Source organism: Hemicordylus capensis, chromosome 2 (genome assembly GCF_027244095.1).
Source record: "Hemicordylus capensis ecotype Gifberg chromosome 2, rHemCap1.1.pri, whole genome shotgun sequence".
NCBI classification, from domain to species: domain Eukaryota; kingdom Metazoa; phylum Chordata; class Lepidosauria; order Squamata; family Cordylidae; genus Hemicordylus; species Hemicordylus capensis.
In genome coordinates this window covers 2,966,497-2,989,025 of record NC_069658.1, presented here as the reverse complement: position 1 = coordinate 2,989,025, position 22,529 = coordinate 2,966,497, and the positions used below count along the sequence as shown (strand labels likewise).

General features: G+C 49.2%; 1 protein-coding gene across 9 annotated transcripts in view; it reads left to right on the top strand.

Moving 5' to 3' along the window:
- GALT (galactose-1-phosphate uridylyltransferase) overlaps positions 1-22,529 on the top strand; it is a 48,524-nt gene that overhangs the window by 19,714 nt on the left and 6,281 nt on the right. For 5 of the 9 annotated variants that reach the window (XM_053292941.1, XM_053292935.1, XM_053292937.1 and 2 more), the window contains 4 exons: positions 49-184; positions 2,834-2,917; positions 3,953-4,107; positions 4,847-8,056. In XM_053292941.1, coding sequence (XP_053148916.1) covers positions 49-184; positions 2,834-2,917; positions 3,953-4,107; positions 4,847-4,915 — 444 coding nt within the window. In that variant the 3' untranslated portion in view covers positions 4,916-8,056. Of the gene's footprint in view, positions 1-48; positions 185-2,833; positions 2,918-3,952; positions 4,108-4,846; positions 8,057-22,529 lie in introns of those variants that run through there. The other 4 variants (XM_053292936.1, XM_053292940.1, XM_053292939.1 and 1 more) reach the window with 4 other exon arrangements.

Here is a 22,529-nt window from a genome sequence, read left to right as displayed (position 1 = left end):
GCTGCTGCTGGGCTCTGCGGCTGACCCCTCATTTGTGACTGCTTGCAGGAGCGGATGGTGGTGGAGAATGCTGACTGGCTGGTGGTCGTCCCCTACTGGGCAGTCTGGCCTTTCCAGACCCTCTTGCTGCCACGTCGTCGACACGTCAGTCGCCTTCAGGACCTTCGTGACAGCGAGAAAGAGAGTAAGTGCCCAGCACTGCCCCCTGGTTCGATAGAGGAGGGCACATAGCTGCTCAGACCATTGGTACTGGGAACTCAAGTGTCTTGTGGTAGCAAGCATGGATTGTCCCCTTTGCTAAGCAGGTCCACCCTAGTTTGCATTTGAATGGGAGACTACATGTGTGAGTGTTGTAAGGTATTCCCCTCAGGGGATGGAGCCACCCTGGGAAGAGTAGCTGCCTGCTTGCACGCAGAAGGTGCCAGGTTCCCTCCCTGGCAGCAGCATCTCCAAGATAGGGCTGAGAGAGATTCCTGCCTGCAACCTGGGAGAAGCCGCTGCCAGTCTGTGTAGACAATATACAGGTAAGAAGCCCGGCTTGCTGGTGTGGAGCAGGGCATGGAATGTGAGCCACCTAGTGGGCTAGTCCTGCTTACCAAAAGTGGCCCACACTGAGGTAGGTGGGCCAATGGTCTGACACGCTATAAGGCAGCTTCCTATGTTCCTCCTTCCAAATAGCCATGGAATGCATGGAATTTCCACATGTCCAATGTCCGTCCGGAAATTCTATGCATTCCTTTGGCCTTTTGTAAGGAACCAGAGCTTTTCAGTGGGTATTTCCTGTCATTCATTTATTCTAGTACATTCCCTAGAGCATTTGCTTTGTATGCTGAAGGTTCCAGGTTCCCTCCCGGGCAGCATCTCCAAGATAGGGCTGAGAGAGACTCCTGCCTATAAGTTTGGAGAAGCCACTGCCAGTCTGGGTAGACAATCCTGAACTAGATGGACCCATGGTCTGACTCGATAGAAGGCAGCTTCCTATGTAAGGGGAAGAATGGGACACTTCCAGCTGGCCAGAGTGCCCTTTTCTCTGGAAATCATTCTTAATTGGCTGGTGGGGTGTCTGGGGAAAGAAACAGCCCTATTTAAAAGCTCTTATTAAATATAAGCTGGGTGAAACAGTAGAAGAGGTTACCTGAGGTTTTCACCACTCAAGATCTATGAGACCAGATGGGACCAGTGTTCAGAAATGTTCCTTAAGACCAGGTAGATGATCCATGATCTGTGGGACCACGTTAAGAACATAAGAACAGCCCTACTGGATGAGGCCCAAGGCCTATCTAGTCCAGCATCCTGTTTCCTGCGGTGGCCCTCCAGATGCCTCTGGGAAGCCCACAGGCAAGAGGTGAGGGGTATGCCCTCTCTCCTCCTGTTGCTCCTCTGCAACCAGGATCCAGAGGCATGTTGCTTCTGAGGCTGGAGGTGGCCTATAGCCACCAGACTAGTAGCCATTGATAGATGTGACCCCCATGAATTTGTCTAAGCTGCCCCTTTAAAGCCATCCAAGCTGGTGGCCATCACCACATCCCGTGGCAGAGAATTCCATAGATTATGTGTTGTGTGAAAAAGTACTTCCTTTTTTTGGCCCTAAATTCCTTGGCAATCAAGACCCCTGGTTCTAGTGTTATGTGAGAGAAAGACATTTCTCTATCCACTTTCTCCACACCATGCATGATTTTATAGACCTCTCTCATGTCTCCCCTCAGTCGTCTTTTTTCTAAACTTGAAAGCACCCCCCCACCATGATGTAGCCTTGCCTTGTAAAGAAGGTGCTCTAGGCCCCCGATCATCCCAATATGCATCACTTTACACTTGCTCACATTGAATTGCACCTGCCATTTTGTTGCCCACTCCTCCAGTTTGGAGAGATCTTTTGGAGCTCTCTTTTGCTGAACTTTGGTCCACCAAGACCTTTCCCTGCTTCAGGAAGCCTTGCGCAGTGGTGTTAGGGAGGAAACTTCCCCGTGGATCAGGGGATGGCAGGAAGAGCCTGCTGGGCTCCCATTATTTGCCTTGTTCTTAGGTGGGTTTGACCCAGGAGGCCCACGATGCGAAGCCATAGCAGAATCCAGGGTACTGGCGGCTGTTCTCCAGCCCAGGGTCTGGAGCCAGAGTGAGGTCTGCTGGCTAAGCACGGTCAAGGTGGCCAGGCTCCCAGTTATGACTCTGCTGCTCCCAGTAACTACACCACACCTGGCCAATCCGGAAGCTGCCTGCTGAGAGCAGGGTCAGATGCTGCATAGCCCTGTTGCCCTTCCATGCCTGGGGGTGGGGGGCAGTCCCAAGTCGCTCACTCAGCTGGATCTTGCTCACAGGCCATGAAGTTCCTGCTTCAAGCCTTGGAATCCCTGGCACAAGATCGAGCGACTATTTCAGGCCACTTCCACAGTGTTAGTGGCCGGATGTGAGTAGGGGGACAATTCTTTTCTGGCAAGGGTAAAGGTGAAGTGTGCCCTCGAGTCGGTGTCGACTCCTGGCGCCCACAGAGCCCTGTGGTTTTCTTTGGTAGAATACAGGAGGGGTTTCCCATGGCCTCCTCCTGCATAGTGTGAGCTGATGTCTTTCAGCATCTTCCTATATCACTGCTGCCCGACATATATGTTTCCCATAGTCTGGGAAACACAGCAGCAGGGATTCAAACTGGCAAGGATTTGAACCAGAGATTCGAATTGGCAAAGGTACTTCAGGAAAAAGCCCTGCTGTTGGCAGGGACTTGGGTTTGAGGTCCCCTCCCACTTGCAAGATTTGGTGAAGGGCCATGACCTTGGAATTGCAAGCAGTGGGCTTTCTGCACATGGTCCAGCCTGACTTCTTGGAGCCTCTTGTGTTGCAGGCTTGGCTTCCATCATGAAGAGGCTTCTCACCAAGTATGACAATCTCTTCCAGATCTCCTTTCCCTATTCCATGGGCTGGCATGGTAAGCACTGCAGATAGGTTGGCTCCCTCATTCCTTCCCAGAACCCCAGAGCCCATCCTTTCCCCTCTTCAGATACCTCAGGATTTTGAGGTGTGTATTTTCCAGCCCTATCCCATCTCTAGGGGCTGAAGGTTCCCACTCTTTGGTCCTGAGATGCTGTGGGCTCCCATTGCCTCCAGCCAGAGGCCTCCGGGAAGCCCAGAAGGGGGATAGGGAGGCCAGTGGTCCTCTTCTACTGCTGCTTCTCAGCAACAGCCATGGAGCTCTCCCAGCTGGCCGCTGTTCCCAGATCTCTCCTCCTCTCTGAATCCTCTTGTCAAGCCATGCAAGCCACTGGCCCTCAGGTTGTCCTTGTGGTGTGGAGTGGGAAGGGAGGACTTGCCCACTTCAGTCCCCCAGTCATGATTCAACCTTAGAGGGTACAGCCTATTGGGCTCCCAAGGCCTTGCCTCCTTTTAATTTCCCTTTCTTCTGCCCCATTTCAGTGGGCCCCTTGTGCCTGGAATCACTCCCCAGCTTGCTCTTGTGAGCTGGTATCAGGCTCAGTGGGCATGCCTTTGTCCAGGGGTTCCCTCCCTTGGGTCCTTAGCTGCTTGGACTACAACTCCCATCGTCCCCACAGTGGTCGTGTTGTAGTCCAACAGCAGCTGCAACCCCAGTTTGGGAACCCCTGCTTTAGTCTGACCTGGCCTCTTGTCTCTTCTCATTATCCTACTCCTATCTAGACTTGTAGAGAGGAAGGAGGATTAAGCCCGTAGAGGATTCTGCCCCCGGCCCCTCTCACTTTGGCTTGCCCACACGGCCTTCTTTCTTGAGCATGCCGGGCCTGCTGTGGGGATAGGAGAGGGGTCTGGATAGCCTGGGCGGTTGCTCCCACTGGCCCTCTTGCAGGCTGCTCTGAGTTCCTCCTCAGTCTTGCCTGCCTGCTTTGGGTGCTCCTGTCCAGATGAGGCCAAGGCATCTTTGCCGAGCCCTGACCACTAGGCCCGGCACTTGCTTCTAACAGCCCCCTTGACTGCCTGATGCCTTTGGCAGGAGCCCCCACCGGGCCCCACCGGGATGCCGACTGCAGCCACTGGCAGCTGCACGCCCACTACTACCCACCCTTGCTGCGCTCTGCCACTGTCCGCAAGTTCATGGTTGGCTATGAAATGCTGGCTCAGGCCCAGAGGGATCTGACTCCGGAGCAGGTGAGTGGCGGTGCCCAGCACCGGAAAAAGCTGTGGGCAGAGGCATGGCTTGGGAAAGCATGGTTTGCAGGTGTGTGTGTGTCCCGGAAAGAGAGGGGCTCCTTTCCTCTGCCTAAGAGGGAATCAGCACCTGGTGACTTCGAGTGCAACCACATGCCTGTCTGCTTGGAAGTAAGTGCCGCTGTCTTTGATGGGGCTTACCCCTGAGTATAAGCACATGGGGATTCAGCCTTCCGCTCCTGACACATTTGACTGGATAGAGCAGGGAGGAGCGGCCCTCCTTGGCAGTAGCGGGAGCCCTGCACACAGACCTGGATGTGCCTCTGGGTGTGAGTCACGCCCTTGCCGTGGGTTGTGCTGTGTGGCCTTGAAGTAGCACCCTGCCCCTTGGTTCTTGTCCAGACCATGTGCCTAGTAAACCCTTGCCTTACTGTGGTGTTCTGGTAGAGGACACACTAGCGGCGACGGGGCAGAAGTGCTCCATTAATGGTAAGTAGTTGGGATGGTGCTATTAGTGGGAACCATGAAGACGTTAGGAGCGGAACTGGCGATTCTTTTGGGCACAGAGTGAACTCTGGAGCAAGCCCGTGCTCCTCTAGGGCGTATGGAACAGAAGTGTGTCTGTTACCAGTGGGCCAGTAGGCGGGGCCTGTTTCAGCCCTAGCAGAGTGGAGAATGGATGCCTAACCCTCTGCCCCCTCCTAGGGTCTCACCCGACATGCTGGTCTCCTTTCTACAGGCTGCTGAGCGTCTGAGGAACCTGCCTGAGGAACACTATAAGCAGAAGCAGAGGGAAGAAGCTTCATAGTGCAACGCATAATAGGGACCTCTCTGGCTTTGGGGTAGCTGGATGAACACTGTGATTCGGATCAGGGAGGGGTGGGGAAGCTTCGGCAGTCATTCCGGGGCAGGGGAGCTGTCTGTTGTGTGGGGACTAGTGAGGACACCTTCTGAGGACTCGGGTAGCTGAGGAAGAGCTGCAGTCTCCCTGAAGTGCTGCACTGAAGCCCTGTGGTGCTCATGAGCTTTGGTGGGAGATGCTGCCGCTTTCTCCCCTGCTGCAAGGCCTCCACAGAACCTTCTAGTTTCTCTCTAGGCTTGTATAGCCTGCTGTGGCTTGGAAAGTGGGAGAGCATCTTTCCCAAGCCACCTTTTAATGCTGCCACAGATACCCCCTCTGAACTCTACAGCTGTGGAGAGCTGAAGCCTTCTAAATGAGGGTGAGGAAAAGGCCCAGTGTCACTGTGAGAGGGAGCTAGGATCCTTTGGCCATTGTGGCTGGGGATGATGGGGATTGTAGTCTAGCAACCATCTGGGTGCTCAAGGATGGGAAGCCCTGCTCTAGCCAGTGAGCACCCAAATTCACCCCCTCCAAATTTAGTCTGGTGGAGCTGTTGTTCTTTTGTGCAGCCAGCCTAATATCCCTGTAGTCTTTGGCTGTCTCTGTATGCCTTAATTCCTCTCCCTTCTTCCCCGTGGGTGTTGGAACAGCAGAATTCATGTGTATGCAACAGATTTATGGTTAGTTAGGGGTAAAGGGATGGGGTGGGTGGGGGCGGAAGACTCTCTGTCGCACCACTTCTTGGGTGACGGAGGGTTTGATACACATTGGATTCTAGGCCTGTGCAAAGTTGGATTGGAAATGTCAGAATTCATCCAAAATTTGCAAAATCAGTTTCAGAAAATCTGACATTTCCAATCTGACATTGATTTTCAGATAATCGGATTGGAAAGATTCAATATGCTGTGTTGGAAAGTTGCAATTCATGTTGGGAGGTCGGAGGTAAAAAATGGCAGTAACTGCCATTTCAAAACCTTTTAAAAATAGGATTTCCCCTCAGGTGAATGGGGAAATCGGAAAAAAATTCACTAAAAGTCGCTGATAGGCCTAGAGCCTTGAAACTTGCTACACACTTAGGGAAGGAGGTCAGGGTCCGTTGTAGTGAATTTGAAGAGAATTGGTCAACTCCCCCTTCTGCCCAATTTTGTGGAAGAATCTGCCCTTTGCCTTCATGAAAAGGGGTAACAGCATGCCCCTTTGGCCCCCTTCCCGCTTTATATTTTGCGGAATGGATGGGATTACCATTATGAAATCTGGCACATTTGAATTCCATATTGGCAAGACTCTGTGTTTGTGTGTGTGTTTTGAGGCTATGGATAACTCCTTTGATTTTGGGATGGTGGTGGAATAAAAATAGAAAAAAGGGCTAAAACAAGCTTGTTTCCAGCCAGAACTTTACAAAATGTTCTGGATTTGAAGCTCTCTGTAGACTATCATTTCACCCTCATGTGGAGGAAAAAGGACATTCATTTGATTTTATATCAGTTTTTGTCTTCCCCGTTGCAGAAGCACAGTCAGTAAAAGTCAGTACTTTGAATTTTCTGTTTCTTGTGGTTAGAAAGAATTTCTCACACTCCCTTCTAGCCATTATGTGATTAAAAGCTGTAAAGTCCTTTCAATCCATTTCAAAAGGTCTGCCAGTTCCTGCAAAGGGTGGTAGTAGTAGTAATAATAATAATAATAATAATAATAATGAATAACGTTGTAGAAAATGATTATGCAAAAATATTATGGGACTTCGGACTACAAACAGACAAACATCTGCCACACAATACACCAGATATAACTGTAGTCAAAAAGAAAGAAAAACAAGTGAAAATAATCGACAGGTGATAGCAGAATTGAAGAAAAAGAAATAGAAAAAATCACCAAATACAAAGATCTACCAATTGAAATGGAAAGGCTGTGGCAGAAGAAGACCAAAATAATCCCAGTGGTAATTGGCGCCCTGGGTGCAGTTCCAAAAGACCTTGAAGAGCACCTCAACACCATCGGGGCCACAGAAATCACCATCAGCCAATTACAAAAAGCAACTTTACTGGGAACAGCCTATATTCTGCGACGATATCTATAACAACAGCAACAACATTGACAATAAAATTCTGGCATCCCAGGTCCTTGGGAAGGACTCGATGTCTGGATAAAACAAACCAGTCAATAACACCTGTCTGACTGTTTAAACAACAACAACAACCTAATATAAAATCAAAGGAATGTCCATTTTCTTCCGCATGGGGTGGAATGATGGTCCTAGAGAGGGCTTTAGCTCCAGAATGTTCTGGCGTAAATAAGCCAGTTTTAGCCCTTTTTTCTATTTTAACATTTTTCAAAAAATCCCCCCCAAATCAGAAGAGTTACCTATAGGCTTGGAAAAAACCACACAATTCTGTATGCCCATCCATTTAGTTTGAGGGTGGGGATGTTGTTACCACGTTTCATGGAGACAAAGGGCAGATTCCTCCGCAAGCTGATGGAATGATGATCCAAGGGGGATCTCCAGTTTCAGAAGTTTTTGTAAAGTTCTGGCTTGAAACAATCCAGATTTCAACATTTTAAACAAATTTCAAAAATTCACCAAAAATCAGAAAATTACCCCAATTCTCTTCAAATTGACTACAGGGGGCCTGACCTCCTTCCTTGCATGTGTGGCAAGTTTCAAGGCTCTAGGCACAACTGGTGAATGTTAGTTATTTTCTCTCCCCCCCCCCCCCATTCACCTCTAGGGGGGGAAATCCAATCAAATTTTAAGTGGGATTTCCAACCAGAAGGTCCCAAGATATCAGGATGCTCTAGCATCCTGATATCTGACATACCCAGGGGGCAAAGAATCAGATTCTGAAAATTTCAGAATCAGATCAGGTCAGATTTGGATCGGATCAGACTTTTTAAAGCTTGCACAAGCTTTTTGGATTTTAGTCTGCCTGAGCATAAAAGAGAATGGAGCTAAACACAGACTCTTCCAGGGGCTTAGTTTGAAACTTTGGTTCTTGCTGCTATTTTCTTCCATCCCCCACCCTCACTGCACGCCCTATCCCAATCCTGTCCCACCCCTCTCGGCGCAAGCCCTACAAATATGTTAAATAAATAATAATCAAAAATGGAATGACAGCTGTTCTAGACTGCCTCTCCTTATGGTTTTCATCAGCAAAGGGGCTAGAGAGAATCAAGTCACTTTGTGTGGTTTGATGCCCTGTCCATCACCTGCCCAGTGATGTGTATACTTTGGCCAGAGTCTTTCCATTGTGGTGAGGTGTTAATGAGCGTGCCTCTGGATTCAAAGGTTTCCCTCCTGATCACTTTTAGGGTTACTGCCTAATTAAAGAAATTATTGATAATATGAGAACTAATTGATTAATCAGTTGTAAATGACCAACACCACCATTTGTTTTGCAGAGGAAAGCATGCTGTTTAATTTTGGATGGTCCCTGCATTGCAGCAGAGGCCATCTGAGAAGAGGCATTCTTTTCTGTGGTTAGGTGAGAGAAGGGGGAATACCTCTTCTGAAATGTGCTACCATAATGTTTGTAAGTGCCTCAAATGGCTTTTTAAAAAATCTGTTGCTTGATTACTCAGGTGCTACTTTTTTAATTGGTCAGAAGGGGTTTAATTGAACCACTTAGTTGACTGCATATCACAGCCCTAATGGGTTCACTACTCAGGATTTGTCAGGAGCTTCATATGATGTTCTGCATCAACAAGGTTTACTGTTATTTTGCCTTGACTGCGGGCCACTTGAGATGAAGAACAGCTCTGCAGCAGCCCTACATGTGATAATGTCAGGGCTGCTGGTGTGAATGTGCCTGTTCTGACGTCACCCGAGGGCATGTTGACACGTTTGCATGAGTTGCAAGGGAGTGTTGATGTCCTTTAATTGCATGTGAGGGGTGATAGTGTGTATGTCCTGCAATAGGTTATGAACAGTTCATGCTAGATCTCTAAGGCAGGCTGAGTGCTGGTGTTCCTGTGTGTGCATTGACAGGAGGGGTGATGGATCCACTCCCCAGACTGAGATTGAACTTCTACAGACCCTGGGGAGGGAGCTGACCTCTGAAGAATAGCAACTTGCATCAACAGTACTTGAAAAAGGTTCCCCTTACAAGCAATCCTGGGACAAAACAGAGACAGCAATTTACTAGGAAAAGGCCAAGTAAACACGGATTGTCCCAGGTAAATAGGGGAATGTAGGAAGCTGCCTTCTGCAGAGTCAGACCCTGGGTCCCTCTAGCTCAGTCTTGTCCACGCTGACTGGCAGCGGCTCTCCAAGGTTTCAGGCAGGAGTCTCTCCCAGCTCTATCTGGAGATGCTGCCAGGGATTGAGCCTGGGACCTTCTGCATGCCAAGCAGATGCTCTGCCACTGAGCTAGGGCCCCATCCCTGGTCTGCCCTGGTTTCCATTTGAATGGGAGAACACATGTGTGAGCACTGCAAGATATTTCCCTGACGGGGTGGGGATGCTCTGGGAAGAGGATCTGAATGCAGAAATTTCCCAGTTCCCTCCCTGGCAGCATCTCCAAGATATGGCTGAGAGAGATTCCTGTTTGCAACCTTGGAAGAGCTGCTGCCAGTCTGGGTAGACAATACTGAGCTAGATGGACCAAGGTCTGACTCAGTAAAAGGCAGCTTCCTATGTATTTCATTTCATCCCCTATGAGGAATCTCTTACAGTGCTCATGTGCAGCCTCCCATCCAAATGCAAACCAGGGTGGGCCTTTCATGCCCCCGACCACAAGACCAGCTCTCCTCCTTGGGGCAGTTGGAGCGAATGCTGCAGGGGCTGTTTGGGCTGAGCTCTCAGCAGCTTCAAGGTACTTGCCCATGACACGGGCCAAACCAGAGGCCGCAGCATGTGTCCGTTGCAGGGGAGAGAGAAGGTCTGTGTCCTCGTTCCCACAGCCTGCATGTGTGTTTCATGCAAAGTGTGCAAGTTTTCAAGAAGAAGCAGGCTGTGGGAAGAAGGACACATCTGCCACGCACCTTCTCTCTCCCCTGCAATTGACCCAGGTGGCTGGGATTAAGCCGAGGAAGAGGCTTGCAGAGGAGGCCCAGAAGGCTTTTGCGCTGGTGTGCCCGACAAAAGCCGTTGTGTCTAATTAATTACCACAGTCGTCTGACCTGGGTGCAGCTCCAGCAGCCATCTCTGCTGATGTGCCTGAGGCAGCTGCTGGCCTGCTGCTGCTTCTGAATGCTGTTAACACAGTGTATTTAGAAGTCATCTTGTGCCTAATGGGAGTCACAGCTTTATTTCTCCCTCTCCCTCTCTGCATCTAAATTGTCAAATTTATTTTTAAAGGCCCATTTGTAATTAATCTTTACACGGCCAAAAGGGATTGAGATTCTGCTCCTGCCTCCTCCAACCTCCTGCTTTCAAGTAATAACAGATGCCTTGTGTGAAAACACCCCCAGGGTGCAGGGAGGTATTCTGTGGGCTGCAAATCACCAGAGGAGGTGTGCCCGGGGTGTGGGAGGAGGAGGAGGAGATGGTGGCCACAGCAGTGGCTCAAGCCTCAGCTTGGCCCCAGATGCTTATTTAACCTTGGAAAAGTCCTGTGTGTGGCTGGGTCCAGGCCAGGCGAGAGCAAATTCTGCCATCGGTAGTACACAGCAGCCTGCATCAGCCAGGGTGCAGGAGGAGGGCATTCAAGGTATTTGAATGCCGACTAAAATTCCATCATGGAATCCTGGCCAACCTATTTTGAAGAGGGGAGGGGTCCAGAATTTCTCCCCCACTTTGTTTTCATATCCAGAAAATTCCACTTGTGACAGGATTTTTCAGAAGTGTGTATTTAAGTGAACCTGTGCAGTTACGTTGCAGTGTTTGAAAGATAGGCGTGTTCAGCAGAATGAGTGGAAGGCATCTGGGTGATTTAGGGTCACTTTCACCTATGTGGAAAATGCATGAAAGCCACAGGTGGATCATCATTTCATATACACATGCTGGAGGCAGGGATCCCAGAAGGGGAGGCTTATTGTGGGAGGGGGAAGTGTGCTAAACACAAGCTGGAGTGTGTTGCAGGAGAGAGGGCATGCCTTCGCCGCTTACCTGGGGGCTTCTCAGAGGCATCTGGTGGGTTGCTCTGTGAAACAGGATGCTGGACTAGGGAGGCCTTCTTGGGCCTGACCCCGCTGGGCTGTTCTTATGAGTTACTACAGACTGTCCACATGGACTGCCTTTCTGTTCCCCCGCCTTTGTTTTGTCCACACAGGAAGCTTCTTATTGAAAGACTGTGGATTTCATCTTTCTGCCCCTCTTGGCCTATACAACAGTCCTTCACCCCCCACCCCCCCAGCCACCAAATACTTTCTGTGCGTGGATGTGGTCCCTGTGGTTCAGAGAGTTGTTTTCTTGGGGTGCCCCAGCACTAGCTTTGGGTTTCCCTCCAGCATTTCCCCTTTATCATATTTTACAGAGTATTTGCTCTAATGCACCTTCATACAAGCCAGGAAGCCCACTTGAGTCACTCAAATAGTCTTAACTTCTCAGCTGCTGGGTGAGGACATCTCCGTGTGTTATCCTTTCTAGCATGCTCCAGGTAGGACGAATTCAAACTAGTGATAGCCTTTAAAAGGCCCGGGAGGGATAACTCCTCCCAGTTTAGTTTTGTCCTGCTTTGCTCCAGAACGGCCGACTAAGCCCTGCTTCCTCTTATCTCCCTTCTACTTTACCTCTTTTGGCTTTTTACTCCCTCTGATCTCCTCCTGCCTGCATCGGCACTGCTTTGTTCCATTCTGTTGCCTATACAACACACACACACACACACACACAGCCTTTTTAAAAGCTCCCTTCCGCTCACTCCCTGCTCTACCCGCCTGCTCTCTCTGCCTTCCCCACTGACCTGATGGAGCCTCTTAGAGTCGGACTGCTGCAAGGTTTACTGCCCAAAGGCAAGAAAACGGCGGATTCAGGGCAAAATAGCAGGCTTCAGCACCACAGTGTGCTGGTGCCCACTGCAGAAAGAACTCAGCTGAGGACCACTGCATCCGAGTCAGCAGCAATGGTGGGAGGTTGGAGGACCCAGGACGGGGGCCAGCGGGAGCCGTGCTGATACGCCCAGAGGTGTGATCGATCCAACACCCCCCCACACACATTTCCCCGGTGACCTCAGAAGAAGAGGATGGGGCGGGCCACCATGGAGGAGAGAGAGAAACAGAGCAGGCGACACGAAGGCACGCCGGGAGGCATGAACATTCCACCTCCCTCTGAACTCAGCCAGGAAGCCCAGAACGCGTAGCCTCGGAAAGGGCCAGATTCGGCCCCCTGCAGCTTTCACCCACTGCCATCGGGCGCTGCAGGCCCACGCCGGCCAGAAAAAAAGAGCAGAGTGGGGAAAGATGGCGTCACTGAGACGCCAAGTGCCTTGCTGTCCTCAGGGCACTCTAGTTCCCTGGGAGCATCTCCAGGGGGAAAAATGCCTCCTCACCACCAACTGGAGGACAACGCGGGCGCAGAAGCATCCATTGTGAACCAGCTTCTACCGCCGGCCAGCCAGCCGGAGCAGCAGCCTATCGAGGAGGGGGTGAGTCCCGGTCCTTCAGGACCCTCGGTCCCCATGGAACCCTTGCAGCCCCGGCTCCCAGATCCCGGCTCCCGGCTCCCAGCCCCGGCTTCCAGGTCCCTCCCCCTCCAACCCCGCCATTCCCCCTTGCTTGAGAAACATGCTGGAGGACTGGCATACCTGTTGCAGCAAAGCAGGAGTAAACGCCTTCCCACCAAATCGCACAAAAAGTGTGCCAAGCACAGAGTGCGGTATATTTCCTCCTCTGGGTCGGGGGATTCAGATTCCTCTTCGAACTCCTCAGAATCTCCAGTTAGAAGGAGAAAAAGGAGCCATAAGAGCAAGCACACACAGAGATCTAAGGAAAAATCCGATGGAGAGCCAAGGAAATTACCTAGGTGTCCCCTCTCCGTTCATTCCTCTGAGCTTTTGGATTATGATCTCCCAACCCGCACCCGGGGAGACCCACAGAGCCTCTGTCCCCGGAGGGCTCACCTATCCCACAAGAGGGGCCCATTGGCTCAGGAACAGTTCCCGCTGACCCAGACCCGGGGCTGGATTCAAAGGCAGAGGGGAAATGGTCGGACGGCCTGCAAATAGCGCATTCTGCTCACCCCCACAGTCTATTCCCACCTGAAGATTTTTCTACCCTGTTTCTGAAAGCGCTTCAGACACTGGGCATTACAATTGAGGGCTTGCAAGCCTCTCCTGCCCCCTCCAGGGACTCCATAGTGCTTCCCACTTCATCCTCACCAGAGTTCTTGTTTCCCTTACTGGAAATCTTTACTGAGGTCTTACGCCAGGAATGGCAGGCCCCACCTCTGCAGAAAAAGACCACAACATTAGCCAGAAGCATTACGGCTTTGCTCCAGCAGCAGCAGCAGCCTTACTGCAGGTTCCCCCAGTGGACACTCATGTGGCCACTCTCACATCGGGAGCCATATTACCTAAAGATGGAGAGTCGGTCCTTAAGGATCCGACAGAGAAGAAACTGGAGTTCCAATTGAAGAAAAATAATGAGTGCACTTCCCTTTCTAGAAGAGCCTCAGCTGAGGCATCGATTTTCCCCAGAGTTGCACTACTTTGGATGGATGAGCTGATGCAGTCGCTCCCGCTTGAGCCAACCAGACAAAGGCAAATTCAACTAAAAATCCAGAGGGCCCAAGTGTTCATTGCAGATGCAGCCCTCGATGTGGTGCGTTTTGGAGCCCGCGCTGCAGCCATCAGTGTTGTTGCCAGGCGCACCCTTTGGCTGCAACAATGGCAAGCGGATGCTGCATCTCAAACTTTCTTTTTAGATTGTGAACTTTCTGCAGTCCCCTTTACATCTGCCAAGCTGTTCAGCGATGACACCTTAAAGGACATACTGGTCAAGATGAAAGATAAGAAGGCGCTTCTATCTGCCACTCGCAAAGAGGACAAGCCACCCACCTGAAGATTTAATCAGCCCTTTCAGCCATTTCACGGTGGGTTCTGCCCCAAAGATAGGGACACCAGACAACAGCGCACTGGATGGAATAGACAGCGCTTTAACACCCGGCCTGACTCCTCAAAGCAGCAATTTGGCCAGCAGACCAAACTACGCCAGTCCTCCTGACTTGATAGGGGTTGGAGGCCGCCTAGCTCACTTCTTTCACACATGGGAGTCCTCCATATCTGACAAGTGGGTCCTCGATACAGTTCTGAACAGGTGCAAGATAGAGTTAACATCACACCCCAGGGACTGCTTCTTGCCCATGCCAAGATCCAAATCCCATCTGAAACATACTGCACTTCAACAAGCAATAAATTGCCTCCTCACCATTTTGACAATAGAACCGGTTCCTCCACAACAGTACCATCTAGGCATCTACTCTATCTTGTTCACTGTGCCCAAAAAAGACAGATCATCTCAGGCAGTCTTGGACCTCAAATACTTAAACAAATGGGTCAGACATAGAAAATTCAGAATGGAAACTCTTCGGTCAGAGACCCACCTGGTCTGCATCATGGCTCACCATGTCAGCAGCACACTCAACACACAGGCGGATTGTCTGAGCTGCCAAGATCTACATCCGGAGGAATGGAGGATCGACCCGCAGGTTTTCCGTCTACTCACGGAAGCTCTGGGTCAACCAGCAGTGGACCTCTTTGCATCCCAACTCAACAACCAAACGCTGTGAGTCTTCTCCCACTTCCCGTGCCCGTAGGCAGAAGCATTGGATGCCATGTCCAGTCCATGGCCCTGAGAACTGCTATATGCATTTCTGCCAGGTTCCTTTGCAGGGTCAGATTGTGGAGGGCACAGGTGATCCTGGTGGCTCCCTACTGGCCCCACCGCCCCTAGTTCGTGAAGATCAGGCATCTTTCAGTGAAGGGCCCATGGTTTTCCCCCGAAAGAGGTGACCTACTCAGTTGTGTATAGCAGTTCTCGGGGCCATGGACTGGGCTGATCCTGCACCATGACCCAAATTGGTTCAGGCTTGCCGCATGGCAACTGAACGCAGCCTGCTAGGCCGCATTGGCTATGATAAGAGAGTCCTAGATACCTTATTAGCATCAAGAAGGTCACCCACAAATAGGATTTACCAGTGTATATGGCACGTCTTTTTGTGCTGGTGCAGGCAGCACAAACTCATACCCACTGAATGTGGACTTCTGGAACTCTTGACCTTTCTGCAGGATGGGCTTGACAAGGGCCTACGAACAAACACCTCCTGACTCCACCCAAGGGGAAGGCCATATCGTCACACCAACACTTGAAACTATTTCTTCGTGAAGCCATGCTACTATCACCACCAGCGGTGCACAGATTCCCTTCATGGGACTTACCCAAGGTTCTTAGAGCCTTACATGCGACTCCCTTTGAACCTATGCGTTCTATCCCACTATGGGTACTTTCCATGAAGACGTCCTTCCTAATAGCCATCACATCGGCCAAGTGAATTTCCGAACTGCGGGCACTCTAAGCCAATGAAAGATTCTGCATTTACTCTGCGGATTTGGTGACCCTCATTCCAGATCTGACCTTTATACCAAAGGTGGCTTCAATTTTCCATAGGTTGCAGAACCTAGTACTCCCTTCATTCTGCCCTAAACCTTCTCATCCACAAGAAAAAGAATGGTGCAAGCTTGATGTCCGCCATTGCCTAAAGACTTACCTCTCCTGAACATCTGCCTTCCAGACCACAGAAGCGTTTTTTGTATCTTTTCTGCCTTCTACGGTGGGACAACCAGTGTCATCTTCCACTCTAGCCAGATGGATAAAGGCCTGTATCACCTTGGCCTACGAAGCACAACACCTGCCTACCCCGCTGAAGATCACAGCCTATTCCACTCACGCAGGAGCCACGTCAGTTGCCTTCTTGACAAACGTCCCCTTGGAGGACATCTGCAGAGCAGCGACGTGGTCTGTCCCATCTACCTTTACAAGACACTACAAGCTGTACCTCTGGCACTCTGCTGAGGCTTCCTTCGGCAGGCGTGTTGTACAACACGTCCTTCCACCTCAGTAGTCGGGGTCGCCCACCCTCCCAGGGTCTTACTAGCTGTGGTATGTTCCACAAGATGTCCTCACCCTGCAGCTGAGAAAGGAGCATTGGTCACTTAACCGCACCCTGGGTGACCACAGCTACTGCTCTCCATTCGCATTTCTAGTCTGCATGTACCTATCTTCATATTTTCATATCTTCACTATTGTTAAAATTTATTGTTAAATTTATATACCGCCTTTCATTAAAAACAATCCCAAGGTGGTTTACCTAGAACTACTATGGTTATAGTTATCTTACATTTCAGAAGCTTGGCTGTATTAACTAAACTGGGAGGGGTTATCCTTCTGGGCCTTTTTAAAGCTATCACTAGTTTGAATTCGTCCTGCCTGGAGCATGCTGGGAAGGATAACCCATGGAGATGTCCTCAACATCAGCTGCAAGAAGAAGAAACCAATGCTCCTTTCTCTGGAATGTGTTATTGAGGTGCCCCAGCTTTGACTAGGGTTTTACTTGGTTATTCCTACCACCCCTCAAATATTTTTTGCTAGTTGCCAGAATTCTGGAAGTCAGCAGCTGAAGAAAGCACAGGGAAGCCCTTCTGCAGGTCCGTTGCTTACTCCCCTTAGGGATATCTTGGGGGCAGTCCCTGAATTTTCAGCTTTGAGTAAAAATTAAATTAAGTTGCTAGGGTTTTTTTTTAAACTTATGCAGAGATCTGGGAAAATGTGCAGGAGCAATTCCACTTAGTCAAAAGACTGATAAACAAAATGTATACATATTGAAAATCTGGCAAACCAAATATTGAGTAAATGGGGAAAGAGCCTGAGTTGTGCTGTATCAGATGAGCTAATGGGCTTGGGTAAATACCCCTTGTGGAGGAATAGCTGCCAATCCCACCACTTGCCACCACGTGTAGAGGATCTGCCCTGCTGCTAACACGAGACACGGATCTCCCCGAAAATTACAAGTTTAACCACCGCCACCAAGTAGACATTTGTGCTCTCGGCTGAGTCTACCGCAACAGCCTTTCAAACCTCTGTTGCCAAAACCAAACCTTGGTAGAGTGGTAAGGCCTATTGGCATGGGGTGGAGGAAACAGAAGCTGCAATTTTTCTTTAAAGATAACAAGTAATTTTACTTCACAGTTAGTTCACTTTAAATCAATAGTTGCTTAACAAGTTTAGTACAAATACACACACACACACACCCCAAAAACACCCAACCAAAAGAGCATAAGGAATAAACTAAATGTGATCAAAATGCATCCACTCACCTAACTTGGCAATCAGTTCAATGATTCCAGTTTTTCCTTCATTCAGCCTCAGTCCCTGTTCTTTTTCACAGTTCTGAGGTTCAGTCCAGTCTGGTTCTTTCTGTGAGTGGTTTCAGCTCTGCAGAGACTACACTCTTCTGCAAGTGTTTTAACAGCTCTGCTTACAGCTGATAAACTAGTTCTGATAAACTATCATACTGTGCAGTTCCTCCCTTGGATTCTTCACTGATTCTCAAACCACATTCACCAACTGGTCTCCTGGTTCGGACTCCTTGTCCGGCTCTGTTCCTCTTGGTCCAACTTTGACTGCTGCAGACAACTCTCTTCTAGCTCTCCAGCATGTAAATCTTGGAATCTTTCTGCAACTCTCTCTTCTTGACCATCTCAGGGACTCTTCCTCTCAAAGCTTCCAAACTCAACTGTGACTGCCAGACTCTTTCTCTATAGACACAATTTTACTCCAACAGTTTTTTAAAATAACCCACTCAGTGTAAAAGTCCCCTCCATTTTTAAAAACTTCCTTCCAATACCAAACTGTCAGACTGACATTCTTGAAATGAAAACAAAATATAGCAGGCATGGATTTTTAACCCTGCCAGGTTTTTTTCATGCATAGGGATTTGCAAGCATTTTATAATCACAATCTATTTACAATAATGAGGTTTTAGGAATATCAATGCAATAATAATACAATTCATTTACAAGGGCTTATTTACAAAAAACCCAAGAGGTCTAGTTCCTCCACACCCCTTCTAAGCTTGTATCTGTGGATTTAAATGATTTTTTAAAACCTATTTTGGGGTGTCACATTTATTGGAGATGTTCAAGAGTGCATACCTCTTCCTCAGTCCACCTCTGTTGCAAGGAATGATACAAAACTATCCACAGTCCTTGTTGTGTAAGCAGATGTCGGCCTACACGCCTGCTGTACCCCATCGGTCTTCCTCCCCCATCACCTCCATTGTGTCCAAGATCTGGCTCTTAAATGCAGGAATGCAATCAGTCGTCTTGATTTTTTTATTGTTCCATTTTTATACCACCTTCCATAAGGCATCCCAAGGTGGTTTACAAAAGTTAAAATACAACAAAACTCCATACAAATCTCATGTAAAACCTTAAAATCAGTTAAATAATAAAGCCCATAAAACACCAAAAAACCAACCACCATAAAAAAAGACAAACAGAAGCAGGAGAGCTGAGAGACCTGGCAGCCCTTAAGGGGCAAAAGCCTAAACAAAAACATGTATATTTGATTTTTCTAAGCAGCCACAGATGGCAAAGAGAGGACATTCACTGGGAGAGCATTCCAGAGTCTGGGGGCAACATCAGAGAAGGCCTTGACCCACGTCCACGACCACGACCATTTAGCCTCTCTCAACATCGGCACAAGGAGCAAAGGCCCCTTGAACAAGCTTGTTGGGAGAAACCCTTGGGAGCAGGTGGTCCCTCAGGTATCCAGGACCTAAACAAACCATTGTGGGCTTTAACGGTAATAACCAGCACCTTGAATTGGAACTGGAAACAGATTGGCAGCCAGTGCAGCTCTTTCAAAATCGGTGTGATGTGCTCCGTGAGAGCAGTTCCAGAGAGAACCTTGGCAACTGCATTCTGCACCAACTGAAGTTCCTGAATATTTTTCAAGGGCAGCCCCACATAAAGCACATTGCAATAGTCCAGCCGCGATGTGACTAAGGCCCAGAGCCTCTGGATAGGGTGGTATAAAAATAAATAAATAAGACATGGGTAACCATGGCCAGATCTGCAGCTGGTACACTAGCTGATGCTGGGCAAAGGCACCCCTGGCCACGGCCTCCACCTGAGCATCTGAAAGCAGAACCAGGTCCAGCAACACCCCAAACTGCACATTTGCTCCTTCAAGGTGTCCCACAGGGCACCATTTTGTCTCCAACGCATTTTAACATCTACATGAAACTACTGGCAGAGATCATCGGGATTTGGTGCGGGGTATTATCAGTACACTGATGACACCCAAATCTACTTCTCCAAGTCAGCTTCATCAGGCAATGGGATAGACCTGCCTGTTCTGGATGAGGTTACACTCCCCCAGAAGAAACAGGTTTGCAGTTTGGGAGTACTTCTGGACCCAACCCTCTCTCTGGTGTCTCGGGTGGAGGCAGTGACCAGGAGTGCTTTTTATCAGCTTGGACTGGTTCCCCAACTGCGACCTTTCCCAGAAGTGAGTGACCTTAAGACTGTGATGCACATGCTGGTAACCTCCAGGCTTGACTACTGCAAAGCACTCTGTGTGGGGCTGCTTTTGTATGTAGTCTGGAAGCTGCAGTTGGTGCAGAATGCTGCTGCCAGATTGGTCTCCAGGATGTCCTGTAGATACCATATTACTCAGATTCTAAAAAATCTACACAAGCTACCAATACAAAAATACAAAGTGCTGCTTATTAGGGGCGTGCACAAAACCAGTTGGCCTGGTTCGATTCGGGTCTGAACTGGAGCCAATTCGGTCTGGCACCCCCCCCAACCCCCCAGTTCAGTTTGGTCAGGTGGGGGGTTGTGAGCAAATTTAAAAATTTGGAGGGGGTACTTACTTCCTCCAGTGGGCTTTTCTGAGGCCATGGGGGGGGGTCCTCCACAGGACCCCCACTGGTCCCCCCACCGACCTTCATTTTGCAGCCAATTGCTCTGTTCAGGCAGTCTTTGGCCAATTCTGGGCCTCACCCCCATCGTGGTGGCCATTTTGGAGGCCGTTGCGCATGCCCAATGGGCCTCTGCATGGCCTGGTGACCCGGCCACATCCCTACTGGTTATTATCTATAAAGCCCATAACGGCTTGGGCCCATGATATTTAAGAGAATGCCCTCTTCTGTATGAACCCTGCCGCGTATTAAGATCTTCAGGGGAGGGCCGTCTGAGGGTGTCGCCACCTTGGCTGGTGGCGATTCAGAGGTGTGAATTCTCTGTAGTTGCCCCAGGACTGTGGAATGCACTTCCTGCTGAGGTCAGAGCTGCTCCGTCCCTGTTGACCTTTACGAAACAACTAAAGACACATCTCGTCAGCCAAGCTTTTTAGTTAGTTGGTGTGTTTTTATGGATGTTTTAAATCAGATTTTATATGCTTTAACTGTTAAATTCTTTGTTTTTCCTTGGTTTGGTTTGTGCTGTAAACCACCTAGAGAATTTGGTTGTAGACAGTATACAAATTTATTAAATAAATTAATAAATAGGGGGAGTACAAGCACATCCAGAGCTGTTGAATCACTCTATCCCCATTGGCTTTTCTATTGACTAGCAGCACCTCCGCCTTGTCTGGATTTAACCTCCATTTCCTAGCTCACGTCCAGCCCATCGTTGCCTCCAGCCCCCTGTTCAGTACATCCACTGCTTCCCTAGGACATGATGCCAGGGAAAGGTAGCCTTCTGGGGCTCCTTACCTTGGAAAAGAGGCGACTGCAGGGAGACATGATAGAGGTCTATAAAATTATGCATGGAGTCGACAGAGATAACTTTTTCTCCCTCTCTCTCAACACTAGAACTAGGGGTCACCCCATGAAACTGAAGGGTGCGGAATTGAGGGCCAAGAGGAAGTTCTTTTTCACATAGCATACTATTAAACTATGAAATTCTCTGCCATGGGATGTGGTGATGGCCACCAGCTTGGATGGCTTTAAAAGAGGCTTGGACAAATTCATCTAGGAAAGGTCTATCGATGGCTACTAGTCTGAGGGCTATGGGCCACCTCCAGCCTCAGAAACAGGATGCCTCTAAATACCAGTTGTAGGGGAGCAACAGCAGGATTGGGGGCATGCAGTCATCTGTTTGTGGGCTCTCCAGCAGCATCTGGTGGGCCATGGTGGGAAACAGGATGCTGGACTAGATGTGCCGCCTTGGGCCTGATTCAGCAGGGCTGTTCTTACGTTTTTAGAGCCGAGTGTCATCTGCATATTGATGACACGTGAGACCAGACCTCCTGATGACCTCTCCCAGTGGTTTAATGTAGATGTTAATCAGCATGGGGGACAATACTGAGCCTTGCAGGAGCCCACAGGCCAAGGAATTGAGCAGTAGTCACTTTCTCCTGTGACTACTTCCTGGAACCTCCCCACAAGAAAGGACTGGAACAACAGAATCCCTATCCTATCTCAGGGATACACACTCAGTCTGCAGAGGCGCACCTAGGTAATGTTGGAGCCTTGACCTAAAGGCCTTTAGAGGGCCTCCCTCCCCTGCAAATTAAGCATCATCGTGCTCGGCTGGGCAACCACACCATCCGGGACAGACTAAAGAGGATTTGGCGGCCCCCAGGGGCTGTGGAGGACCTGGACTTTGGCTTGGAAGTCCAGGGGTAAGAGCGCCTCTGTAGGTCTGATATTGCCTAACCAGGCAGCTGGAGAGGGGAATGGACTCACAACAGGAGAGGAGCAACTCCTCCTTCCCCACCCTCAAGGCTGTAGGATCATGGAACTTGGAGGGTAGAGCAGGGAGAGACCCACACCACCGAGCTCACCCAACTATGTCTCAGTCACGCATGCCAGGTCAGCAAGCTCATCCACAATTAAATCATGGATGAGAGATGTGTTTGCATTCACTGACCTGGCATTCAACAGCAGCACGCTATCCTTGAAAGAGTGTCCCCAGAACTCCCTGGAGCTGCTGAACTGGGAGAAGAGCCAGAAAATAAGCTTCCAACTAGGCTTTGGAATAGACTTCCTGCTGAAATAAGAGCATCTCCTCTGTTTTCAGGAAGAACCTCAAGACCCTCCTGTTCTCTGTAATTAATTAAAATTAATTATAATTATAATTATAATTTTTTTTAAAAAAAATTAAATAATGGTATTATATTGTTTTTATTGCCATGTATTTTAATTGGTGACTTTTAAATGTTTTAAATTTTGTACATTGCCTAGAGATAGGCATATCAGGTGGTATAAAAATATAGATAGACAGATAGCTAGATAGATAAAAAGGAGTAGGCCTGCCCAATCCCCACTTTGTGCATTCCTGGCATCATAGATAAGAAAATAATTGGAATGGGTGAGGAACAGCCGCCCTGGTGCAGTAGTAGTCTGAAGGGCCAGCTGCATAATGAGACTGAAGACTGATATGAAGTGATGAGCATATCAGCACAGACTTTGCTTCATGGCCCAGGGGAAGTCCAGTGAACTGTCATGATGAGAGTTGCTGGGAGCAGAAAAGGGCATGTCAAGCCTGCCTTTCACAAAAGCTAAAGACAAACACCCTCTGAGGAATGTGTGAGAAGTAATCACTTTCCTGCAGTCATCAGGGAAATACCCCTACCTCTCCACCCCGAAGAAGGAGGGAGCTACTGCATTTGCCTGCCTTTTGTCCTTTGGAGCAGCTAAAGAGAA